This window comes from Salvelinus alpinus, chromosome 5 (genome assembly GCF_045679555.1).
Source record: "Salvelinus alpinus chromosome 5, SLU_Salpinus.1, whole genome shotgun sequence".
NCBI lineage: Eukaryota > Metazoa > Chordata > Actinopteri > Salmoniformes > Salmonidae > Salvelinus > Salvelinus alpinus.
This window is the reverse complement of record NC_092090.1, coordinates 42,538,882-42,565,016: the sequence shown is the minus strand read 5'-3', so window position 1 is coordinate 42,565,016 and position 26,135 is coordinate 42,538,882. Positions and strand designations below refer to the sequence as shown.

The window sequence follows — 26,135 nt, the reverse complement described above, 5'->3', positions numbered from 1 at the left end:
GTGTGCGTGTGGATATAGTACTAGTGGAATGGAAGGTCAGTGTGTGCGTGTGGATATAGTACTAGTGGAATGGAAGGTCAGTGTGTGCGTGTGGATATAGTACTAGTGGAATGGAAGGTCAGTGTGTGCGTGTGGATATAGTACTAGTGGAATGGAAGGTCAGTGTGTGCGTGTGGATATAGTACTAGTGGAATGGAAGGTCAGTGTGTGCGTGTGGATATAGTACTAGTGGAATGGAAGGTCAGTGTGTGTGTGTGGATATAGTACTAGTGGAATGGAAGATCAGTGTGTGTGTGTGGATATAGTACTAGTGGAATGGAAGGTCAGTGTGTGCGTGTGGATATAGTACTAGTGGAATGGAAGGTCAGTGTGTGCGTGTGGATATAGTACTAGTGGAATGGAAGGTCAGTGTGTGCGTGTGGATATAGTACTAGTGTAATGGAAGGTCAGTGTGTGTGTGTGTGTGGATATAGTACTAGTGTAATGGAAGGTCAGTGTGTGTGTGTGTGTGTGGATACAGTACTAGTGTAATGGAAGGTCAGTGTGTGTGTGTGTGTGGATATAGTACTAGTGGAATGGAAGGTCAGTGTGTGCGTGTGGATATAGTACTAGTGGAATGGAAGGTCAGTGTGTGCGTGTGGATATAGTACTAGTGGAATGGAAGGTCAGTGTGTGCGTGTGGATATAGTACTAGTGGAATGGAAGGTCAGTGTGTGTGTGTGTGTGGATATAGTACTAGTGGAATGGAAGGTCAGTGTGTGTGTGTGGATATAGTACTAGTGGAATGGAAGGTCAGTGTGTGTGTGTGGATATAGTACTAGTGGAATGGAAGGTCAGTGTGTGTGTGTGGATATAGTACTAGTGGAATGGAAGGTCAGTGTGTGCGTGTGGATATAGTACTAGTGTAATGGAAGGTCAGTGTGTGCGTGTGGATATAGTACTAGTGTAATGGAAGGTCAGTGTGTGCGTGTGGATATAGTACTAGTGGAATGGAAGGTCAGTGTGTGCATGTGGATATAGTACTAGTGGAATGGAAGGTCAGTGTGTGTGTGTGTGTGTGGATATAGTACTAGTGGAATGGAAGGTCAGTGTGTGCGTGTGGATATAGTACTAGTGGAATGGAAGGTCAGTGTGTGTGTGTGTGTGTGTGTGGATATAGTACTAGTGGAATGGAAGGTCAGTGTGTGTGTGTGTGTGTGTGTGGATATAGTACTAGTGGAATGGAAGGTCAGTGTGTGTGTGTGTGTGTGGATATAGTACTAGTGGAATGGAAGGTCAGTGTGTGTGTGTGTGGATATAGTACTAGTGGAATGGAAGGTCAGTGTGTGCGTGTGGATATAGTACTAGTGGAATGGGTGTGTGCGTGTGGATATAGTACTAGTGGAATGGAAGGTCAGTGTGTGCGTGTGGATATAGTACTAGTGGAATGGAAGGTCAGTGTGTGTGTGTGGATATAGTACTAGTGGAATGGAAGGTCAGTGTGTGCGTGTGGATATAGTACTAGTGGAATGGAAGGTCAGTGTGTGTGTGTGGATATAGTACTAGTGGAATGGAAGGTCAGTGTGTGCGTGTGGATATAGTACTAGTGGAATGGAAGGTCAGTGTGTGTGTGTGTGGATATAGTACTAGTGGAATGGAAGGTCAGTGTGTGCGTGTGGATATAGTACTAGTGGAATGGAAGGTCAGTGTGTGCGTGTGGATATAGTACTAGTGGAATGGAAGGTCAGTGTGTGTGTGTGGATATAGTACTAGTGGAATGGAAGGTCAGTGTGTGCGTGTGGATATAGTACTAGTGGAATGGAAGGTCAGTGTGTGCATGTAGATATAGTACTAGTGGAATGGAAGGTCAGTGTGTGCATGTGGATATAGTACTAGTGGAATGGAAGGTCAGTGTGTGCGTGTGGATATAGTACTAGTGGAATGGAAGGTCAGTGTGTGTGTGTGTGGATATAGTACTAGTGGAATGGAAGGTCAGTGTGTGCGTGTGGATATAGTACTAGTGGAATGGAAGGTCAGTGTGTGCGTGTGGATATAGTACTAGTGGAATGGAAGGTCAGTGTGTGTGTGTGGATATAGTACTAGTGGAATGGAAGGTCAGTGTGTGCGTGTGGATATAGTACTAGTGGAATGGAAGGTCAGTGTGTGCATGTAGATATAGTACTAGTGGAATGGAAGGTCAGTGTGTGCATGTGGATATAGTACTAGTGGAATGGAAGGTCAGTGTGTGTGTGTGTGTGTGTGTGTGTGTGTGTGTGTGTGTGTGTGTGTGTGTGTGTGTAGTACTAGTGGAATGGAAGGTCAGTGTGTGTGTGTGTGTGTGTGTGTGTGTGTGTGTGTGTGTGTAGTACTAGTGGAATGGAAGGTCAGTGTGTGTGTGTGTGTGTGTACTAGTGGAATGGAAGGTCAGTGTGTGTGTGTGTGTGTGTGTGTGTGTGTGTGTGTGTGTGTGTGTGTGTGTGTGTGTGTGTGTGTGTGTGTGTGTGTGTGTGTGTGTGTGTGTGTGTGTGTGGATATAGTACTAGTGGAATGGAAGGTCAGTGTGTGTGTGTGGATATAGTACTAGTGGAATGGAAGGCCAGTGTGTGTGTGTGTGGATATAGTACTAGTGTAATGGAAGGTCAGTGTGTGTGTGTGTGTGTGTGGATATAGTACTAGTGGAATGGAAGGTCAGTGTGTGCGTGTGGATATAGTACTAGTGGAATGGAAGGTCAGTGTGTGTGTGGATATAGTACTAGTGGAATGGAAGGTCAGTGTGTGCGTGTGGATATAGTACTAGTGGAATGGAAGGTCAGTGTGTGTGTGTGTGTGTGGATGTAGTACTAGTGGAATGGAAGGTCAGTGTGTGTGTGTGGATATAGTACTACTGGAATGGAAGGTCAGTGTGTGCGTGTGGATATAGTACTAGTGGAATGGAAGGTCAGTTAGTGTGTGTGTGGATATAGTACTAGTGGAATGGAAGGTCAGTGTGTGCGTGTGGATATAGTACTAGTGGAATGGAAGGTCAGTGTGTGTGTGTGGATATAGTACTAGTGTAATGGAAGGTCAGTGTGTGTGTGTGGATATAGTACTAGTGGAATGGAAGGTCAGTTAGTGTGTGTGTGGATATAGTACTAGTGGAATGGAAGGTCAGTTAGTGTGTGTGTGGATATAGTACTAGTGGAATGGAAGGTCAGTGTGTGCGTGTGGATATAGTACTAGTGGAATGGAAGGTCAGTGTGTGCGTGTGGATATAGTACTAGTGGAATGGAAGGTCAGTGTGTTTGGATGTAACTGACGGGTGGATTTGGTGTTTACATGCTATAACAGTATGGGTTTGGTAAATCAGAATCACAAAAAACAATTATAGATTTTCCATATTGTCTAAGTCTCCATGCACACACACCATGAGGATAAGCAGTAAACCAATGTGCTGTGACTTTGATTCCCTTCCTCATTTGCATTGTTATGACAAGCCAAATTAGGGTGGGCACACTAATTGGATAACAAGCAGGGCAGTCAGACAGAAGCGGGGTAGAGACATGTTGACCGGGTCACAGGAAAAGTGGAGTCAGGGTTAGTTTTACCGATAGCCCCACTGACAAGAACGGGGTATGCTACTTTGATGTGAGAGCAATTGCAAGATATACCTAATTAAAAACCAATTTAAATCGCTGATCGTGTTAGTACTTAAGCAGACTGCAAGTGTCAGGGTTTAAATGGATTATGCCTACACTTTGTGCCAGACTGCCATTGACCTACAGTGTGAGGAGCACCAAATGATCATGTCTGCTGTGTTAGTGTGACTTCTTTTACACATACACACACTCCACCGCCCTGAAGAGTGTACGGTCTTCCTCACTGAAACAACTCACATCTATCACATGAAATATCCTGACATCATAAAGCTGCCCTTTTAATGATGATTAGCATTCCTTAATGGATTTCGGTGGTCTGCTATCTCTTTCGCTATCCCTTCTGCCAGTGAGCGCTCCCTAGAGTTAGATAGCAATGAGGGTAAGCCATTTTCATTAGTGACCTCCTTTCTCTTTCTAGAAATACCCTCCAAGATCGCAACACACACCTCCGGTTCTAAGCGGTGTGATGTTCTTCTCCTGGCGGGGGCTATATTATAAAGCAAGGAAACCATTGCACGTGAAACTGTGTGAAAGTGTTACCCAGCGGGGCACTTGCTTTCACTGTATGAGAGAGTGGGTGGGCGGACTGCCTGGGTAGAACCAATCATATGTAAAAATAGACCCCTAGACGCTCTAGAAATATCCTAACTCTTCAGAGAAAACACAGGTCTTTCATCATCTTTACTAAAACATGAACTCTACAAAGTACACAATCCTCTCATTAGTAGGAGATTACGTCTCAAGTGTGTATAAACCAATGCCACAAAGGCTAGTATGTACTGAAAAACAGGAAGTGGCATACTTGTACACTCTCAACCCTGTGCACAATTGAGAGGGCTGAAAAGAAATCACTATTCCTCAAAATGGCTGCCTATTTACCTGCTCCTTGATGCCACTGACAGATGCTGTCAGGGAGTAATAAGACAGGAAGAGGACATCTGAGGCGGCGATTAAAAGAAACATGCATAATGCAAACTAACTCTGGGGAGTAAAATGCAAACCACAACTACCACGTTGCGCGAGTGTTGCAAAATACACTAACAGTCAAAAGTTTTAGAACACCTACTCATTAAAGTGTTTTTCTTAATTTTTACTATTTTCTACTTTGTAGAATAATAGTGAAGACATCAAAACCATGAAATAACACATATGGAATCATGTAGTAACCAAAAAAGTGTGAAACCAATGAAAATATATTTATTTTTTGAGATTTTTCTCAAAGTAGCCACCCTTTGCCTTGACAGCTTTGCATACTTTTGGCATTCTCTCAACCAGCTTCATGAGGTAGTCACCTGGAATGTGTAATTTCTTTCCTTCTTAATGCGTTTGAGCCAATCAGTCATGTTGTGACAAGGTAGGCGGGGTATACAGAAGATAGCCCTATTTTGTAAAAGACCAAGTCCATATTATGGCTAGAACAGCTTAAATAAGCATGGAGAAACGACAGTCCATCATTACTAGAAGACATGAAGGTCAATTAATATGGAAAATGTAAAGAACTTTGAAAGTTCTTCAAGTGCAGTCGCAAAAACCATCAAGCGCTATGATGAAACTGGCTCTTATGAGGACCGCCACAGGAATGGAAGACCCAGAGTTACCTCTGCTGCAGAGGATACATTCATTTGAGTTACCAGCCTCAAATTGCACTCCTCTTTCTCTTCTGGTCAGAGCCAGTTTACGCTGTTCTGTGAAGGGAGTAGTAACACAGCGTTGTCCGAGATCTTCAGGTTCTTGGCAATATCTCGCATGGAATAGCCTTCATTTCTCAGAACAAGTATAGACTGACAAGTTAAGTTTTAGAAGAAAGTTCTTTGTTTCTGAACATTTTGAGGCTGTAATTGAACCCACAATTGCTGATGCTCCAGATACTCAACTAGTCTAAAAGAAGGCCAGTTTTATTGCTTCTTTAAATCAGAAAAACAGTTTTCAGCTGTGCGAACATAATTGCAAAAGGGGTTTCTAATTATCAATTAATCTTTTAAAATGATAATCTTGGATTAGCTAACACAACGTGCCATTGGAACACAGGAGTGATGGTTGCTGATAATGGGCCTTTGTACGCCTATGTAGATATTCCATTAAAAATCAGCCGTTTCAAGCTACAATAGTCATTTACAAACATTAACAATGTCTACACTATATTGCTGATCAATGTGGTGTTCTTTTAAAAGGGACAATTTTTTTTGCTTTTCTTTCAAAAACAAGGACATTTCTAAATGACCCCAAACTTTTGAACGGTAGTGTAAATACAGCATTCTAGTCAAGGCTCATCCTAACTACTGCTAACTACACCTTTTCTATTCATATACTGTCCGTACTGTCTACACACACCATTTTATATATTATACTGAGCAAAAACAGAAACGCAACATGTAAAGTGTTGGTCCCATGTTTCAGGAGCTGAAATATAAAACGTTTTCCATACGCACAAAAAGCTTATTTCTCTCAATCAGCTTCTTGATATGCCACACCTGTCAAGTGAACATGGCGCCGAAGATTATGGCTGACATTTTACATGCCCGTAACCAATTGTGCCATTTTGTTCGTTTTTTGCATTGTTTGTAACTTATTTTTAACTTCTTCTGTACATAATGTTGCTGCTACCGTCTCTTATGACCAAAAATAACTTCTGGACATCAGAACTGGGATTACTCACCACGAACTGGAAGAAGCTTTTTCCTTTAATGAGTCCGATGAGAAAGATATACTGCTCTCCCGGGAATAGGCCCAGATCCCTGTCATTTGCGTGAAGTAAAGACGGAGGAAAAGAGGACGCAGATCGGGCTGCCTTTTGAGAATCTGTACGCGAGCGAGTCAACTCCCACTGCCATCAATTCTACTTGCTAACATGCAATCATTGGTAAATAAAACTTCTGACCTACGATTAACCCTACCAACGTGACATTAAGAACTGTAATATCTTACATTTCACCAACTCGTGGTTGAACGACGACACGGATAATATAGAGCTAGAGGGATTTTCAATGCACCGACAGAACAGAGAAGCTACGTCTGGTTAGACGAGGGGTGGGGGTGTGTGTCTTTTTGTCGATAACAGCTGGTGCGCAATGTCTAATATTAAAGAAGACTCGAGGTATTGCTCGTCTAAGGTAGAGTACCTTATGATAAGCTGTAGACGACACTATCTACCAAGAGAGATATCTATATTATTCATAGCCATCTATTTACCACCACAGACCGATGGTGGCACTAAGAACGCACTCAACCAACTCTATAAGACCACATGCAACAACAACAAAATGCTCACCCAGAAGCGGTGCTCCTAGCGGCCAGGGACTTTAATGTAGGAAAACTTAAATCAGTTTTACCACATTTTTACCAGCATGTCACATGTGCAACCAGAGGGAATAAAAAAAACTTTAGACCACCTTTATTGTGATAACACTCTCGGTCGCCAATGTGAGCAAGACCTTAAAATAGGTTAACATTCACAAAGCCGCGGGCCAGACGGATTACCAGGATGTGTACTCAAAGCGTGAGCGGACCAACTGGCAAGTGTCTGTACTGACATTTTCAACGTCTCCCTGACTGAGTCTGTAATACTTACATGTTTCAAGCAGACCACCATAGTTCCTGTGCCCAAGGAAGCGAAGGTAACCTGCCTAAATGATTACCACCATGAAGTGCTTTGAAAGACTGGTCATGGCTCACATCAATATCATTATCCCAGACACCCTAGACACACTCCAATTCATATACCGCCCCAACAGATGACGCAATCTCAATCACACTCCGCACTGCCCTTTCTCACCTGGACAAAAGGAACACCTATGTGAGAATGCTGTTCATTGAATACAGCTCAGCATTCAACACCATAGTGCCCACAAAGCTCATCACTAAGCTAAGGACCCTGGGACTAAACACCTCCCTCTGCAACTGGATCCTGGACTACCTGACGGGCCGCTCCCAGGTGGTAAGGGTAGGCAACAACATGTCTGCCACGCTGATCCTCAACACTGGGGCCCCTCAGGGGTGTGTGCTTAGTCCCCTCCTGTACTCCCTGTTCACCCACGACTGCGTGGCCAAACATGACTCCAACACCATCATTAAGTTTGCTGACAACACAACAGTGGTAGGCCTGATCACCGACAACGACGAGACAGCCTATATGGAGGTGGTCAGAGAACTGGCAGTGTGGTGCCAGGACAACCACCTCTCCCTCAATGTGAGCAAGACAAAGGAGCTGATTGTGGACTACAGGAAAAGGCGGGCCGACCAGGCCCCCATTAACATCAACGGGGCTGTAGTGGAGTAGGTTGAGAGTTTCAAGTTCCTTGGTGTCCACACCAACGATCTATCATGGTCCAAACATACCAAGACAGTCGTGAAGAGGGCATGACAAAACCTTTTCCCTCTAAGGAGACTAAAAAGATTTGGCATGGATACCCAGATCCTCAAAAAGTTAAAGCTGCACCATCGAGCGCATCCTGACCGGTTGCATCAACGCCTGGTATGGCAACTGCTCGGCATCTGACCGTAAGGCGCTACAGAGGGTCCTGCGAACGACCCAGGACATCACTGGGACCAAGATTCCTGCAATCCAGGACCTATATAATAGGCGGAGTCAGAGGAAAGCCCATAAAATTGTCAGAGACTCCAGTCACTCAAATCAAATACTGTTTTCTCTACTACCGCACAGCAAGTGGTACCGGAGCGCCAAGTCTAGGACCAAAAGGCTCCTTAAAACTTCTTAGGGATCAAATCCCGTTAACGGGATCGATTTGACAACACCCGGTGAAATGGCAGAGCGCCAAATTCAAATTAAATTATTAGAAATACTTAACTTTCATACAATCACAAGTGCAATACACCAAATTAAAGCTTTACTTCTTGTTAATCCAGCCACCATGTCAGATTTCAAAAGGGATTTACGGCGAAAGCAAACCATGCTATTATCTGAGGACAGCACCCCATCAAACAAACACAATCATATTTCATCCCGCCAGGCGCGACACAAGTTCAGAAATAACGATATAATTCATACCCTACCTTTGAAGAGCTTCTTCTGTTGGCACTCCAATATGTCCCATAAACATCACAAATGGTCCTTTTGTTCTAATTAATTCCGTCGTTATATCTCCAAAATGTCCATTTATTTGGCGCATTTGATCCAGAAAAACACCGGTTCCAACTCACGCAACATGACTACAAAATATCTAATAAGTTACCTGTAATCTTTGTCCAAACAACTTTCCTAATACAACTTCAGGTATTTTTTTACGTAAATAATCAATAAAATTTAAGACGGGATAAACTGCGTTCAATAGCGGATAAAAACAAAGTGGAGCGAGCTTTCAGGTCGTGCGCCCCAACCACAACAGTACACTAGACTCAACCCTCGTTCTGAACAGCCCTACTTCTTCATTACACAAAGGAAAAACATCAACCAATTTCTAAAGACTGTTGACATCCAGTGGAAGCGATAGGAACTGCAAGCAAGTGCCTTAGAAATCTAGATCCACATAGAAAACCCATTGAAAACACTCACAACAAAAAAGAAAAATCCTGGATGGTTTGTCCTCGGGGTTTCGCCTGCCAAATAAGTTCTGTTATACTCACAGACATACAGATTTAGAAACGTCAGAGTATTTTCTATTCAAATGAACTAATAATATACATATCCTAGCTTCTGGGCCTGAGTAGCAGGCAGTTTACTTTGGGTACGCTTTTCATCCGGACGTGAAAATACCGCTCCCTAGCCCAGAGAGGTTTTAACAGCTTCTACTACCAAGCCATAAGACTGCTGAACAATTAATAAAATGGCCACCGGACTATTACAGTGAACCCCCATCCATTTGTTTTGTACACTGCTGCTACTCGCTGTTTATTATCTATGCATAGTCACTTCACCCTTACCTACATGTACAAATTACCTCTAACCTGTACCCCGCACACTGACTCGGTACCCCCTGTATATAGCCTCGTTATTGTATTGTGTTACGTTTTATAATTTTTTACTTGAGTTTATTTTGTAAATATTTTCTTAATCTTTACTTAATACCCATCCCGGATCCGGGATCCTCCTCATCAAAAAAGCTGACTAGCATAGCCTAGCCTAACGGGACAGGGATATCATATAATATAATTTTCCTGAAATCACAAGTCCAATACAGCAAATGAAAGATAAACATCTTGTGAATCCAGCCATCATTTCCGATTTTTAAAATGTTTTACAGCAAAAACACAATATGTATTTCTATTAGCTAACCACAATAGCCAAAGACTCAACCGCATATTTTCACCATGTTTCTACCGCATAGGTAGCTATCACAAAACCGACCAAATAGAGATATAATTAGTCACTAAACAAGAAACAAGTTAATCAGATGACAGTCTTATAACATGTTATACAATACATTTATGTTTTGTTCGAAAATGTGCATATTTGAGGTATAAATCATAGTTTTACATTGCAGCTACCATCAAAAATATCACCAAAGCAGCCAGAATAATTACAGAGAACAACGTGAAATACCTAAATACTCATCATAAAACATTTATGAAAAATACATGGTGTACAGCAAATGAAAGATAAACATCTTGTGAATCCAGACAATATTTCAGATTTTTTAAGTGTTTTACAGCGAAAACACAATATAGCATTATATTAGCTTACCACAATAGCCAAACACACAAACGCATTTATTCACCGCATAGATAGCATTCGCAAAAACCAGCAAAAGATATTAAATTAATCACTAACCTTGAACACCTTCATCAGATGACAGTCTTATAACATCAGGTTATACAATACACTTATGTTTCGTTCGAAAATGTGCATATTTAGAGCTGCAAACCGTGGTTATACATTGTGAAAATGTAGCAACATTTCCCCAGAATGTCAGGAGCTATTTTGGACACTCACCTAATCTGACCAAAGAACTCATCATAAACTTTACTAAAAAATACATGTTGTACAGCAAATGAAAGATACACTGGTTCTTAATGCAACCGCCGTGTTAGATTTAAAAAAATAACTTTACCATAACAAACAGCTTGCGTTATTGCGAGACAGCGCCCGCCAAAACGGCGGAGAATAGAAATAACATTTTCTCACAGAAATACGAAATAACATCATAAATTGTTCTTACTTTTGCTGAGCTTCCATCAGAATCTTGTACAAGGAGTCCTTGGTCCAGAATAAATCGTTGTTTGGTTTTAGAATGTCCTTTTCTCCTGTCGAATTTGCGCCACAATGCTAGCCAATGTTGATGACGTTCCCAGTTTCTCTCGACGCAAAGAACGGAAAACTCCAAAAGTCCCAATAAACGTTGAATAATCTGATAAAACTCGGTTGAAAAAACATACTTTACGATGTTATTATCACATGTATCAAATAAAATCAGAGCCGGAGATATTAGCCGTGTATACCGAACGCTTATCAGAAGACAATATGGAGGTGCTTCGCGCGCCTAGGTAGAGAAAGGAAATTCCTGACCTGCCACTCCAAAAGCTCTTGTTCGACCTCAGATCAAGCTAGACACCCCATTCCACCTTCCACTGCCTGTTAACATCTAGTGGAAGGCGTATGAAGTGCATGCATATCGATAAATATAAGCCAGTTGAATAGGCAGGCCCTGGAAAAGAGCCTCGTTTTCAGATTTTTCACTTCCTATATGGAAGTTTGCTGCAAAATGAGTTCTGTTTTACTCACAGATATAATTCAAACAGTTTTAGAAACTTGAGTGTTTTCTATCCAATAGTAATAATAATATGCATATTGTATGATCTAGAATAGAGTACGAGGCAGTTTAATTTGGGTACGATTTTTTCCAAAGTGAAAATAGCGCCCCCTATTGACAAGAAGTTGAACTGCACTGTTGGTTAAGGGCTTGTAAGTAAGGATTTCATATTATCTCAGCAAAGGATAATTACTCACTAAACAGGGGTGTAAACAAATGTGTAAAAAATTTGAGAGAATTACGCTTTTTGTGCATATGGAACATTTCTGGGATATTTTATTTCAGCTCATGAAAAATGGGACCAAGACTTTACATGTTGCGTTTATATTTTTGTTCAGTGTACATTTGCTAAAAAACTTAACATTAAAGCATGGGCTCTATGTAATCAATGAGGGGCTATGTGTTCTTTGGAAAATATTGAACGACGTGGAACTAACCTACCAAGATATTGCATTATTTTCCATAGACCGCATACAGCCCTGAGTTGAATATCCCTTTTATCCATGGCTAAAATGTAAAACATTACAGTAGAAATGTGTTCAACATCCACTGAAGTAGCTAGCAAGTTTAGATACAGTATTTGCCTTTGTAACCAAACAAACAGACTTGCTAATGTAGCTAATCAAACCATCATCAGTCCTAGCTTGCTATTATGTAAATCGAATTCAACAATGCCAATAATGTTTTCAATTCATCTTTTGCTTTCAAAAGGAGCTCAAATATAGAACATGTAAGAATGAACTACTGTATGGCCATTCACTTCTACCGCGCTGATATACAGTGCGTTATAGAGAAATGTTGCGTCTTTGGCTATGCCGGATTAAGTGATATGACATGCTATTCTATAAAATAATTTCTCTAACTAATATTACCTGATTAAGCTAATCAGGTAAATAATTAACTAGAAAGTCGGGGCACCACGAAAGAATGTTTATAGAGCTGTTATCTTCCGAATAAACTCTTGAAGACCTAGTAATCTTTTACCTCAATAGCCTTCAATATTTAATCGTCACTTTATTTAGTCTCATCTGAAAGTTGTAAATTCTTGGTTATCTTCACGCACCCTGGCTAACAAGTTGAATCAGCAATACAAAATTGTTTGAGTGAAAGAGCGGGAAGACTGAGGAACAAAGGGAGAAGCTATGCTATCGTAAATACATTAATCTTATGCATTCTAAATTACCGCCCATTTGAAAAAGGAGAATGCAATAGATATTTACTCTGAGCTGCGCTTCGGTAGATTGGTCGTTGATGGAAGGCCGGTTTGTCCTTTGAAGAATGTCTCTGGTGGTAAACTGGATTTGTATCATTGTGTGTGTTAGACTGGATATGTCGTCCGTCCTTTCCTAGCCCACGTTTACAGCGACTGCTGCTAACTCAACAGCTAGGAGGTATCACTTTTAAGCTCTTTCTATATTCTGGCTGGTATAGTTGAAATTCATCCTTTCGGCGTGTTGACCGGCATCTTCACGTTGAAATTCGATGCTGATTTTTTTAGGTTATCTGAGCCCTTTTAACGTAGGACCGTCACCCTAACGCCCTATATAAGGGGCTTATATAGGATTGGGAGAGAGGGCTGTGTTTCATAGTTTACAACCCATGTCTTGTCTGTTCACTTGGGCGGGGCCTCTGAGTGAGGATTACCGATATATGGTTCCGTTTCCCATCTTTTGATGTCACCAGACTCTCTATGTTAACAAAGGGATTTTCAATAGTCACATCGGTAGAGTAGAGAGAGGAAACCGGGGAAAGGTATTTATGGGGGTCATAAACCTCCCCCACTCAGGCCAACTTCATGACAGAAATAATGCACTCTAGAATGCCCTTCTAGCCAATCAGAAAAAAAGTATTCAACAATGCCATTGTATAATTCAGCAATAAGGCCTGAAGGGGTGTGGTATATGGCCAACATACCACAGCTACGGGCTGTTCTTAGACACGACACAACCCCCGAGGTGCCTTATTGCCATTATAAACTGGTTACAAAAGGTAATTAGAACAGTAAACAAGTAATTTTGTGTCATACCCATTGCTTTCAGCCAATCAGCATTCGGGGCTCGAATGACCTGGTTTATAATTCAAAATATAGCTTTTTTTGGTAGAATATTACAGCCACTATTCTATGTGTTCTACATGTAAGCACTTGCGGCAGCATAGGCTACTAAGCACAGACGAGTAAAATAATACAACTTAAATTATGATACTGTTCTTTTGAAATAAAATGGATTTTGAAATGTTTCTAATGAACTGTCATAAGAAAATAATAATGCATTTCTTTGTGATGGTGTACAACACTTGCGGTGTTTTGTGGTTTTACATATAGCCTACAGTAACAAACGAATAACAATTTTATTTTGTTTGTATTTTAAATGGTAGGCCTACCTAAAACCTTCCTAAACACAAGCAAATTAGAATTTTTTTGCAATTACATTAGTGTTGAATATTTTCTCCAAAAACGATAAATTTACCTTCCTGGGAAAATTGCAACCACACCGGTAATATCCCGGTATTGCTTTTCAAACTGAAAATGCTATTGAAAAGCATAATAGCAGCCCCCAAAAATCTGACATGGTTTTACCACTGTAAATGGAGAAATAGGGACAGAAATCTAACGGTTTCTTGTTGTAATTGGCACAATTTAATCAACTCAAAGTTTTGTCAAAGTCACCACACTACTTTGTTGATGTATCCTAAACGTAGGTTACTAGCCTACAGCTTAGTGAAAATTACATTCGTTTCAGCTTACCTTTGACTGAAAGATGTCACCCAGCTTGTTGGCCCTCTTCTCTCCCCTGGCATCTGGCTATCAGTGGGATTTAGGAAGGATGTGGCTGTTTTTACTTTATGATAACCTGCTTATTGTAGTGACTGTCACAGGGAACATCTCCGCTAAACAAATAGGCTTAGTAGCGGAGATTCAGCACCATGGATAGCGCCGCGGTTGATCAAAGTCCTGCGAACCTGACTCATCAAGCACGTGCAGTCGCATTGTTCTATGATGTTACTATAACAAATGTTGCAAATGTCCTCGAGCGCGTTTGTGGACACAATGTACCGGACATTTTGTTAACAGTGAGTAGCTGCAGTTTATATGTTCATCCTCTACCAGTGCCACAAAGCTAGTTTGGGGATTTGTGAATGTGAGATGGAGATCGCCTTCAGTAACTGAGTCGAGATGTCACGTGTAGCCTAGCATTGCAATTTATCGAAGTCATGTAAGTAAGGGCCATTTTCTATTGTGGACTTTAAGTTGAGTAGGTGAAAATGGTCGGCTGCTTGCGTTGTGATGACTGGTCTAATGTATGAATGAAGCTGATGTGTCAGTTTCATGCAGCTATTCACACATGCATATTTTGTATTTTTGCATTAGTGCAGCATAAAAATGGTGGGACATATTATTGGTCCACAACATTAGAATTCTCGGGAAATGGCAGGAGCTTGGTCGAGTAGTCTCGAGATACCGGTCACTGGTATTAAACCCTAAACAGCATATTTTTATTTATTTCACCTTTATTTAACCAGGTAGGCTAGTTGAGAACAAGTTCTCATTTACAATTGCGACCTGGCAATTGCGACCTGGCATATACAAAATGTATTTATTATACTGTTAGAATGCATTGGCTCAGAACGGGATAGCTAAATGTCTCGCTTTTCTACTGTTAGTATTCAGAGTAGAGAAACACATGATTTTTGTATGACTTCGGGTCAAAATTCTACAAAGATCCAGAAAAAAAAAGGACCATATGCATTTCAGGTAAAATAACAACCCATTGCTCGTCTACCAGAATAAATTAGCTAGCAATAGCAAGATAGCTAAATGTCAAGTGTGTTTGATATGCGCCCAAATTAATATAGTTGTTTCACAGTTGGTTTTGATATTTTAACCTGCGTGTCATGATCGCTTCTGGTATGGATGGACAAAATCAACATGCGGACGATGGAACACGGGCGTGTCCAGTGTAGTCAGTATGTTATGAAAGCAAACAAACGCCAACCCAACCACCCACCCACATCCAAGCTAAATCTCCCTCTCTCTACCACAGTGAGGGGATGGTAGGTGTTTGATGAGTGCTGGTGCGTCGTGACATGATTGGCAGCTGAGAGAGGCGAGCGAAAGGAAAAGAACACACCTTCTGATCTGCAAGATGTGCATGATTCCCCAGAAGGAGACGATTCACAGCTTCAAAAGCACTGCTGCCAGCCATACTCAAAGTCTGTGTCTGTCTTCAGAGACAGCTGGAGATCAAAGACTTTCCAAACAACATTAGCAAGCTGAGACCACAGTGACCACAACACACCTGTCATTCATCTCAGAGACATGCTGTAAGGTCAGAGAGTGGTCATATTGAGACCTGTGACCTGGCCTGAATTGGTCATGGTTGTGTTTTCAGATGCATGGTCAAGTTCAATTACGTAGGCTACAATATACATAGACCGCCACCAAAAGTTATGTTATAGAAACGCTGCTATGACTGGTTTGTTTGAGTCGAACATAGATGTTCACTTTGGGCCTGAACTGTTTGACTGAAATCAGTCCTCTCCTGATATGATTTGAATCGACAAATGAATACAAATGCATTCTCTCATCATGTACTTAATAAATAGATAAATTCATTATGCTAATAGTTTTGGACTTAACGTAATCATTTTGTCTGTCCTAGTCTGCCGGGATGTACAGTAGGAGGGACAAACCATTGAATTCAGTTACAAAAATCAATAAGCCAGAATAAATTGACTTTGACTTGAAAAGGTTTGGAGAGAATGCTGTGGGCCATAAGCCCTTGACAACCGCCCTCCCCTTGTCCAAACATCTTCACCATAAATCAACATGTCGCGCCGCCCCTCGTTCCACTCCAACCATTGTGCCCAAGAGCCCAAACCGTTTAACGCAGAACGTTAATTATATTTCAAACTAAACGGATGGAGAACGCCGGCTATTAGCTCCGGGCTGAGCTGTGGCGGTCCGTCGATCATGTTTCTCTCATGGCGGGGTGCGACTTTGATCTGCAAAGCGGGGAGAATGGAAGAGGGGGAAAGAAAGAAAAACACTCAAGTTTTAATGGCTCTCCAGTGTGCCAACGGAGAGGGAGAAGCCATGTCATGAGATACTATCCAACATGATCAATGGAAAGGGAAATGGCTACATCTGGGGATTCTTCACTGTCAAAGTTAGTGTGCTCCTGGCTGCTGGTGGGCTGGTCTACTGCTCCCAAGGTAGAAGACTGGAGCAAGTAGAGCTCCTTCCTCGCCTACACAAACGGTGTTGATTGCATTACTACAAACAGCCACTTCATTTGTGGAGGACGGTAAGTGAGATGCCAACGTGCTGCACAGCAAGATACCTTCCTGATGAAAAATAAGAGACTATTGAGAAAAGTCATCTCTTTTCCGCCATTATTATTGACATTACGAAAAATGGAATTAAGGAACAGCAGCAGATGGTGGTAAGCGACTGGCTAAACAGAGATACTTAGGGGACGCTAGCCAAAGAGCGCAGCAATTGGCTGAATAAGAAAGCCAAGCTGAGTATTGTAGCAATTTCTTGAGAGAGGAAAAAGGTCCACGGACCATGGACACAGGGATGGTTGCAGTTGGCTTAAATGGAGCAGATGGCCGGATGCTGTCCAGGGGGGGACACAGTCACAGGACGAACACAGTAACTCATTTGGTTCCTGGTTTCTAGACACATTAAAAAAAGCAGATTAGACGTGCCAAGAGTGGTGGTGGGTTGGTCGTTGGTATTGCAATCCGTGTGTCTCATCAGACCCCTGCCCTGGGAAGGTCACAGGTCAACATGGCGGCTGCTGCTTTTCAAGTATCAATCTCCTGTAATCCGGTGGTAGCAAAAGGCATGCTTCACTGTTGATTGTGTTCATATGGCTCTTTGATGCACACAACACACTGATCTGAGGGAATCCCAGCAACATCTAATATTAAAGTGACACATGCGGAGACCGATCGCAATGCTCCTTTGTTTTTAATCCAATATGAAAACACTGTGCTGTACTGTGATTTGTGGTCTAGATAATTCCATGGCATTGATGATGCCAGGGCTTGGTGCTCGTCTATTCATGCTCTGGTTTGGGAGAGAGTGGTTGTGTGTCATCTCTACAGTAAAGAAGGTGTATACACTAGCATGGCAGGTGGCCGAGTTACATTATGGCATAGTTTTTGGGGACGTACAGTAGGAGGGAGAAACCATTGAATTCAGTTACAATAAGCCAGAATAAATTGACTTTGACTTGAAAAGGTTAGGGGAGAATGCTGTAGGCCATAAGCCCTTGTCAACCCCCCTACCCTTGTTCAAACATCTTCACCATAAATCAACATGTCACGCCGCCCCTCGTCCCACTCCAACCATTGTGCCCAAGAGCCCAAACCATTAATGCAGAACGTTAATTAATTTTCAAACTAAACGGATGGAGAACGTGGGCTATTATCTCCGGGCTGAGCTGTGGTGGTCCAGTCGATCATGTTTCTCATGGCGGGGAGCGACTTTGATCTGCAAAGCGTGGAGAATGGAAGAGGGGGAAAGAAAGAAAAAAAACAAAGTTCCTCACTGTGAGCGAGGAATCTGGCAAACCCTCTCGCAAACTCACTGCCATCCTGTATAGAAGGAGTCAAGGGTGCAAGTGAGAAGAGAAAGACAGTGGGTAAAATGAATAAGAAGACAATGAAAGCAGAACGAGCGAGAGACACTGCCCCCCTGACTGAGTTTCTCCAGTCTAAGAACAGTCGGTGAGAGGGAGAGAGTGAGTCACAAGCTTAGCCTTCAGCCCAGACAAACCGGTAGCGACTCCCGGACAGAGATTGAGTTCAGACTGCAGGTGAACCAGTCTGAAAGGCCTGGGGCCAGTGACACACAGACAGCCCTCTCAGTTCTCTCAGCCCAAGCTCCAGATTGAGTTCTGAGTGCACCTCACCTGGACTGAACCCCCTGCTGCTTCCCCTGAATGTCTCTCAGCTCCCAAAACACCATTCACAGCTGCCGAGAAGAGGAGTAAGGGGTGAAATGGGGACACAACAGCTCTCTCCTTCTCCTGAGATATTGTTCCTTTTAGAAATAAGTGTCAGACTCTGCTGCTCTCCCACTGAGAAAGACTGTCATTAGTCTTGTCCAAAGTCTTGTCCAAAAATGAGCTGCTGGTATTACGTCGCCACGTTAGTGAATAATAGACATTTTAAATAAATTGGCTGACAAAAACAAGTTACTAAAACAGATAGAAAATGTGTACCAATGGATTATAAAACAGTAGAAGGCTGGAAAGGAGAGAGTAAGACTTCAAACTGTATATATGAGTGTGCTTAAAGTGCATTGAAAGGGCTCTGGGGTGATGTACAGCCGTGGCCAAAAGTTTTGAGAATGACACAAATATTAATTTCCACAAAGTTTGCTGCTTCAGTGTCTTTAGATATTTTTGTCAGATGTTACTATGGAATACTGAAGTATAATTACAAGCATTTCATAAGTGTCAAAGGCTTTTATTGACAATTACATGAAGTTGATGCAAAGAGTCAATATTTGCAGTGTTGACCCTTCTTTTTCAAGACCTCTGCAATCCGCCCTAGCATGCTGTCAATTAACTTCTGGGCCACATTCTGACTGATGGCAGCCCATTCTTGCATAATCAATGCTTGGAGTTTGTCAGAATTTGTGTGTTTTTGTTTGTTCACCCGCCTCTTGAGGATTGACCACAAGTTCTCAATCGGATTAAGGTCTGGGGAGTTTCCTGACCATGGACCCAAAACATCGATGTTTTGTTCCCCGAGCTACTTAGTTATCACTTTGCCTTATGGCAAGGTGCTCCATCATGCTGGAAAAGGCTTTGTTCGTCACCAAACTGTTCCTGGATGGTTGGGAGAAGTTGCTCTCGGAGGATGTGTTGGTACCATTCTTTATTCATGGCTGTGTTCTTAGGCAAAATTGTGAGTGAGCCCACTCCCTTGGCTGAGAAGAAACCCCACACATGAATGGTGTCAGGATGCTTTACTGTTGGCATGACACAGGACTGATGTTAGCGCTCACCTTGTCTTCTCCGGACGAGCTTTTTTCCAGATACCCCAAACAATTGGAAAGGGGATTCATCAGAGAAAATGACTTTACCCCAGTCCTCAGCAGTCCAATCCCTGTACCTTTTGCAGAATATCTGTCCCTGATGTTTTTCCTGGAGAGAAGTGGCTTCTTTGCTGCCCTTCTTGACACCAGGCCATCCTCCAAAAGTCTTCGCCTCACTGTGCGTGCAGATGCACTCACACCTGCCTGCTGCCATTCCTGAGCAAGCTCTGTACTGGTGGTGCCCCGATCCCGCAGCTGAATCAACTTTAGGAGACGGTTCTGGCGCTTGCTGGACTTTCTTGGGCGCCCTGAAGCCTTCTTCACAACAATTGAACCGCTCTCCTTGAAGTTCTTGATGATCCGATAAATGGTTGATTTATGTGCAATCTTACTGGCAGCAATATCCTTGCCTGTGAAGCCCTTTTTGTGCAAATCAATGATGACTGCACATGTTTCCTTGCAGGTAACCATGGTTGACAGAGGAAGAAAAATGATTCCAAGCACCACCCTCCTTTTGAAGCTTCCAGTCTGTTATTCGAACTCAATCAGCATGACAGAGTGATCTCCAGCCTTCTCCTCGTCAACACTCACACCTGTGTTAACGAGAGAATCACTGTCATGATGTCAGCTGGTCCTTTTGTGGCAGGGCTGAAATGTTTTGGGGGGATTCAGTTCATTTGCATGGCAAAGAGGGACTTTGCAATTAATTGCAATTCATCTGATCCCTCTTCATAACATTCTGGCGTATATGCAAATTGCCATCATACAAACTGAGGCAGCAGACTTTGTGAAAATTTATATTTGTGTCATTCTCAAAACTTTTGGCCACGACTGTAGACTAATGCCCGATTCGATCAGAGCACCATGCACTTCCCTACTTTGTTGGTTGAAAACTGTATAAGGAGGATACAAGAGTGCAAAACACTTAAATAACTTAACCGTAAGAATGGAAAATACACTTGGCTTATATTCAGATTGCTCGACTGCTCCTGCTTTCAGAGACCACTGGATTCGTGTCTTTCTCCAGGACGCTCTATGATAAAAAAATATGAAGGTGTTTTAACTGGTGCTTATTCTTCAGCGAAAGGACACCAAGCTGAAAGGGGCTCATTACACTGTCCATCCATAGATCTCAGCATCCCGACCGCTCCATTCGAACATATTGATTACTGTCCGTCTGCAACAGCCTCTGAACGCCCAGAGTTATTATGTGCTTGTCAGCTGCTAAATTGGTAAAATGGGTGAAAGCCTCTCTTCTGTTGGTGTCTGTACAGGAAAAGTAGGGCTACATTTGTGTGTTTGTGGAGTGTTGCAATGAACCACTCATCTTGCTTGGTTCATACAAGAACAAACAAAATGTGTGTCCATCTATGAAGACAGGGAAACAACGTAGGAGAAAATCTTTTGAGAGTAGATTCTTATTCCCATCCCTGGCAACTCCGCCCAACATCCTCTGACAGTTTCCCTGGAGAACATGTTATGTCCAGGTCAGAGCATGTGCTGCAGGAGAACAGCCCCCTAGACGTACACACGCACATGGACAGACAGACAGACAGACGGACACACACACACACACACACACGCTATGACCCACTGTATAAGGGCAGGCCATCCACTCTTTCTCCTCCTGAACAAGCCGTCAAATGTGTGCTGATGCTCTGGGGACAAACATCCCCGGAGTCACCATGCTGTCATACAGACAGTCACAGTCCCACTAACTAAACCACTGAAACACTAGAGCACTACTCCATCCTCAGAGAGGTATAGAAACCATGCGGTTTGCTTTGAAGAGGTGTGTGAGATATACACAACATACAATGAGTGTACAAAACATTAAGAACACCTTCCTAATATCGAGTTGCATCCCTCCTTTTGCCCTCAGAACAGCCTCAGTTCATCGGGGCATGGAATTTACAAAGGTGTCGAAAGCGTTCCACAGGGATGGACCATGTTGACTCCAATGCTTCCCACAGCTGTGTCAAGCTGGCTAGATGGAATTATTGAGACACACAGGAAACTGTTGTGTTTGAACCCAACAGCGGTGCAGTTCTTGACACAAACCGGTGCTCCTGGCAACTATTGCCATACCCCATTCAAAGGCTCTTAAATATTTTGTCTTGCCCATTCACCCTCGGAATAGCACACATAAACAATCAATGTCTCAAATCTTGAAAATCCTTCTTTAACCTGTCTCCTCCCCTTCATCTACACTGATTGAAGTGGATTTAACAAGTGGCATCAATAAGGGATTCTAGTTTTCACCTGGTTAGTCTATGTCAGGGGTGTCAAACTCATTCCACGGCGGTCCGAGTGTCTGCAGGTTTGAGTTTTTTCCTTTCAATTACGACCTAAACATCCAGGTGAGGGGAGTTCCTTACTAATTAGTGACCTTAATGAGACAATCAAGTACAAGGGTGGAAAGAAAACCCACAGATACTCGGCCCTCGGTGGAATGAGTTTGACACGTGGTCTATGTCATGGAAACAGCAGGTGTTCCTAATGTTTTGTACACTCAGCGTATGAGATCAGCGAAGATCCAACACCATGATATTCAATTTGATAGGTTTGGAGTGAGTGGGATTGAGAGAATGCTGGAGACAGTTACAGCAGGGGGGAATATAAGACAATGGGTGCGTGTGTGTGTGTATTTGTGTGTGCTTGGAAACAGAGGGTGAGAGAGTGAGTGACTGTGTGCAGCCAGCAGAGCAGAAACCTCCATCTGGGAGAAGTGTGATGAAGTAATCAAGTGCATATTGTATGATGCAGAGAGGCACCACTCCATACTGCGAGTCCAAAGAGGAGGTACCCAAACTACCAAATCTGCCATATCTCTCAACTCCCATTGAACCTGACACAAACAACCACTGAATAAAAAAATATATAGTATGACGAAACATGTTATACTGAACAAAAATATAAAACGCAACATGTAATGTGTTGGTCTCATGTTTCATGAGCTGAAATATAAGACCCTGCTGACTGCAGGAATGTCCACAAGAGCCGTTGCCAGAGAATTTAATGTTCTTTTCTCTACCGTAAGCTGCCTCCAACGTCGTTTCAGAAAATTTGGCAGTACGTCTAACCGGCCTCACAACCGACACTATGTATGGCGTCGTGTGGGCGAGTGGTTTGCTGATGTCAACGTTGTGAACAAGTGAACCGAGTGGCAGTGGGGTTATGTAATGGGCAGGCATAAGCTACAGACAAAGAACACAATTGCATTTTATTGATGGCAATTTGAATGCAGAGAGATACCGTGACGAGATCCTAAAGCCCATTGTTGTGCCATTCATCCGACGCCATCGCCTCAGGTTTCAGCATGATAATGCACGGCCCATGTCGCAAGAATCTGCACACAATTACTGGAAGCTGAACATTTCCCAGTTCTATCCATGGCCTGCATACTCACCAGATATGTCACCAATTGAGCATGTTTGGGATGGTCTGGACAGCGTGTTCCAGTTCCTGCCAATATACAGCAATTTGCACAGCCATTGAAGACCAGTGGGACAACATTACACAGGCCACAATCAACAGCCTGATCAACTCTATGTGAAGGAGATGTGTCGCGCTGCATGAGGCAAACGGTGGTCACACCAGATACTGACTGGTTTTCTGATCCACGCCCCTAACTATTTTTAAAGCTATCTGTGACCAACAAATGCATATCTGTATTCCCAGTCATGTGAAATCCATAGATTAGGGCGTAATTTATTTATTTAAATTGACTGATTTCCTTATATGAACTGTAAATCAGTCAAATCTTTGAAATTGTTGCGTTTCTATTTTTGTTCAGTATATTTTTACCTCTAAACTAATGAATCAACAATGAATCTTCAACTGCTAACGGCCTGAAACGCATATTTTTCGACCTCCTCGATCCCATTGACACCTCCTCATACGAGTCAATAAAAGCCTGAAGCTGATGGCTCTGGCATCAACTGATGGCTCTGCTCATTAAATTAAAACATGATTATACTATTTGAAAAGGTCAAATGTCAATCTCTTTGGCAGGAAATAGGCTGGAGACTGCCGTGCTTAAACACTGTGTGCCATGAGGCATCAAACGAGCCCCCGAGCAGCTATTAGCATTCATCACAGCCAGTCTGCAGAGACGAGAACGGTGCAACTTTTTGCCCTATTCCTCGTTACATAGGAGCTTGTTTGTTTTGACTTCCAGTTCCCAACACGACACATTGCTTGTTTTCCCTGAAACACAAGGCTTTTTGGGCTCAGTGAATGGTTTTCACTGCCCATCTTAAAATTCAAATACACATTCATTCTGTAAAGATAGGAAGTGTGTGGGCAGGCAGGATTTTCATCCAAAACCCAGCTATAAATAACAAGCGAATGGGAGAGAAAGAATAGAAGAGAGACAACAACAACAAAAAGTGTGAGAGTGGGAGGCACATTAAACTGGCCAAACATTTGGTAAGCAGAGTCTGTTCGAGCACAGAGTACACTCAACTGCAGACAATTACAACCGAACTACAAGATGTATGAAAATGTAGGCTAGATCTACACAATGTCGCAATTACAGGCCATGCCCGGGTCTTGGGATGAAACCGGACCATCTGTTTTGATGGTATTTACACTACACACCATAAACATGGTTTATAATTATTGACAGGAGAATCATTATCAATCACCACAGCCATCTTCTGTCCATGTTCCTGATCTGGTTTTAAACTAATCACCCTGGATTGGTCATGTATGATGGTTGGGTCAGAGCTTAATATGTGATTAAGTTCCATGGCTTGGTTCCAAGGACTTGGTGTGATAGAATGGACCTCCCAGGATGAGGATGACCCAAAGAGAAAAAGTTAAGCTGCCGGGGAGATTCGACTGACCATCTGCCAGAAATCGAGGTTCACATGTACGTGTATGTATGCTTCACGCACAAGCGTGTGTACATAAAGCGTTACAAATGTCCCAGAAATGCTCCACGTCTTCTTAACTATGTCAGTCTTAACATTGTCTATTATGAGGTCACACAGATAGAACAGAACAATCGGCATGAATATAGGCATAGCTTTGGCCCTGTCCTGACTGATATCTTATCTCAATCTACGGGCTGCTGATAATCCACACACCCTTTTCCTGCTGTCTGTCCTCTCTGACCGTGCCACCTCATCCCAAGGTCAGGAGTGTTTTAAAGACTGCTGCTAACTTTGGCTCTTATCTGTCATGTCCCCACGCTGAAGTGTGACCTGGGGCTTTCACTTCATCACTGAAAATTCATCCATCTAATCTATTTAAATCGAAAGCCATGCAAGGTTAGAATTACATGTTTTACATGGATATTGACACATAATATAGGCCTTCAACGTACAAATCATACTTCATGCAAACTAATCTAATCCAAAAAGCATTGCGGGTCAGTGAACACAAAATAGATCATTGAAAGTCATGGCGATTACCAATGTATTCTTCTCGAACAGAGCCTAATCTGACCCAGCATGAGACCTCTCCCCTAATCCCCAATACATTTTTCCTATGGGTCAGTGTGCCACTCACCTCCCACTGGTGTTGCGCAGGATGACCAGGGCATCAGGGAAGCCATCCATGTTGTAGTCTCCCAGGTGCAGGGTGATGGGGTTGTGGAGCTCCCCAGCAGGAGGGGTGGTCTGGGGGGGCACAAAGCCCCAGAGAGTCTCCCTCCTCTGGAAATCGGTCAGGACTGGCACCCACTGCAACAGGAGAGAAAATAATGACGCTGGTTCAGCTCATTGATGATACAGTATACTACACCGAAATGAGACTCGGAGCGAAAAGAAAATGAAACAACATTGACTATTATTAACAGCTGGTGTATTTAGCAGAAATGACATCGCGGTGAGAGCGGGTTCAGTAGGGTTGCTGAATTACTGACATTAATGCTACAAGTCAAAAGATAGAAACAAGTGCTAGGGCAGAGGGAATTTCTTCCTTCCCGTTCACAGCAATAAAACAGTCATTTCCCATCAGACCATATTTTGTATTTGAAAAGAGCTGCAGAAATTATATCTATCTCTGTGAAACCCACTATGACTGTGTGGCCTATCCTTGACCTCCCCTGATTATACCATACCATGATAAATATTGCAGTGAAAGAGAATATATATTGATAGAGATACTCGCCCCCGCCCTCCCCTGCATAGCTCTAACAAGACATATTCCACCCTTGACAGCTCAACTGAGTAGTCAATAAACCCTGGGGACATCTCTCTCTGACAGTGACTGATGTTCATCACAAAAAATCGTACTAACTACTGTGGGTAAATTCATTATATTCACGAAAATGTATGCACTCACTACTGTACGTCCCTAAGGATAAGGCACCTGCTAAATGGCAAAAAAAAAAAAAGTCATATTTAATTAGTCATTGAACACATAACGAATAGTGAATAAAATCCAAGTAAGATTCCCTAATAGTGTTGCATCCCCCGCTAAAAATGGCCAGTCTCACAGAGCGACATCCTCAGATACCATCATTAGTAACCGTTACTGAATAGACGGGTGTGAATACGAGAACTACACAAAGAGCTTTAAAAAGAGAGGGCAGCGGGGATAGGAGCTATTCTTCATGCAGCTGAACGCCTCTCTGTTTTCCTCTCCACAAGGCCCACCTATTATTGGAAGCACTGGGGAGGCGGGAATGCAGATGCTGTGGGTTTAAATATTCATGAATGTTAAAACGGGAAAAACCAGGTGCATCTCTGCACATTATATCCGCCAGAGGAACCGCCATGAAGGTAGCGGTAATGTCTGCTAATATGGCTG

General features: G+C 42.6%; 1 protein-coding gene across 1 annotated transcript in view; it reads right to left on the bottom strand.

Annotated features, from left to right (window-relative positions):
* Nucleotides 1-26,135, bottom strand: part of LOC139576211 (T-cell immunomodulatory protein-like) — a 123,021-nt gene that overhangs the window by 51,320 nt on the left and 45,566 nt on the right. The window contains exon 10 of the mRNA XM_071401993.1: nt 24,891-25,063. Coding sequence (XP_071258094.1) covers nt 24,891-25,063 — 173 coding nt within the window. The remainder of the gene's footprint in view (nt 1-24,890; nt 25,064-26,135) is intronic.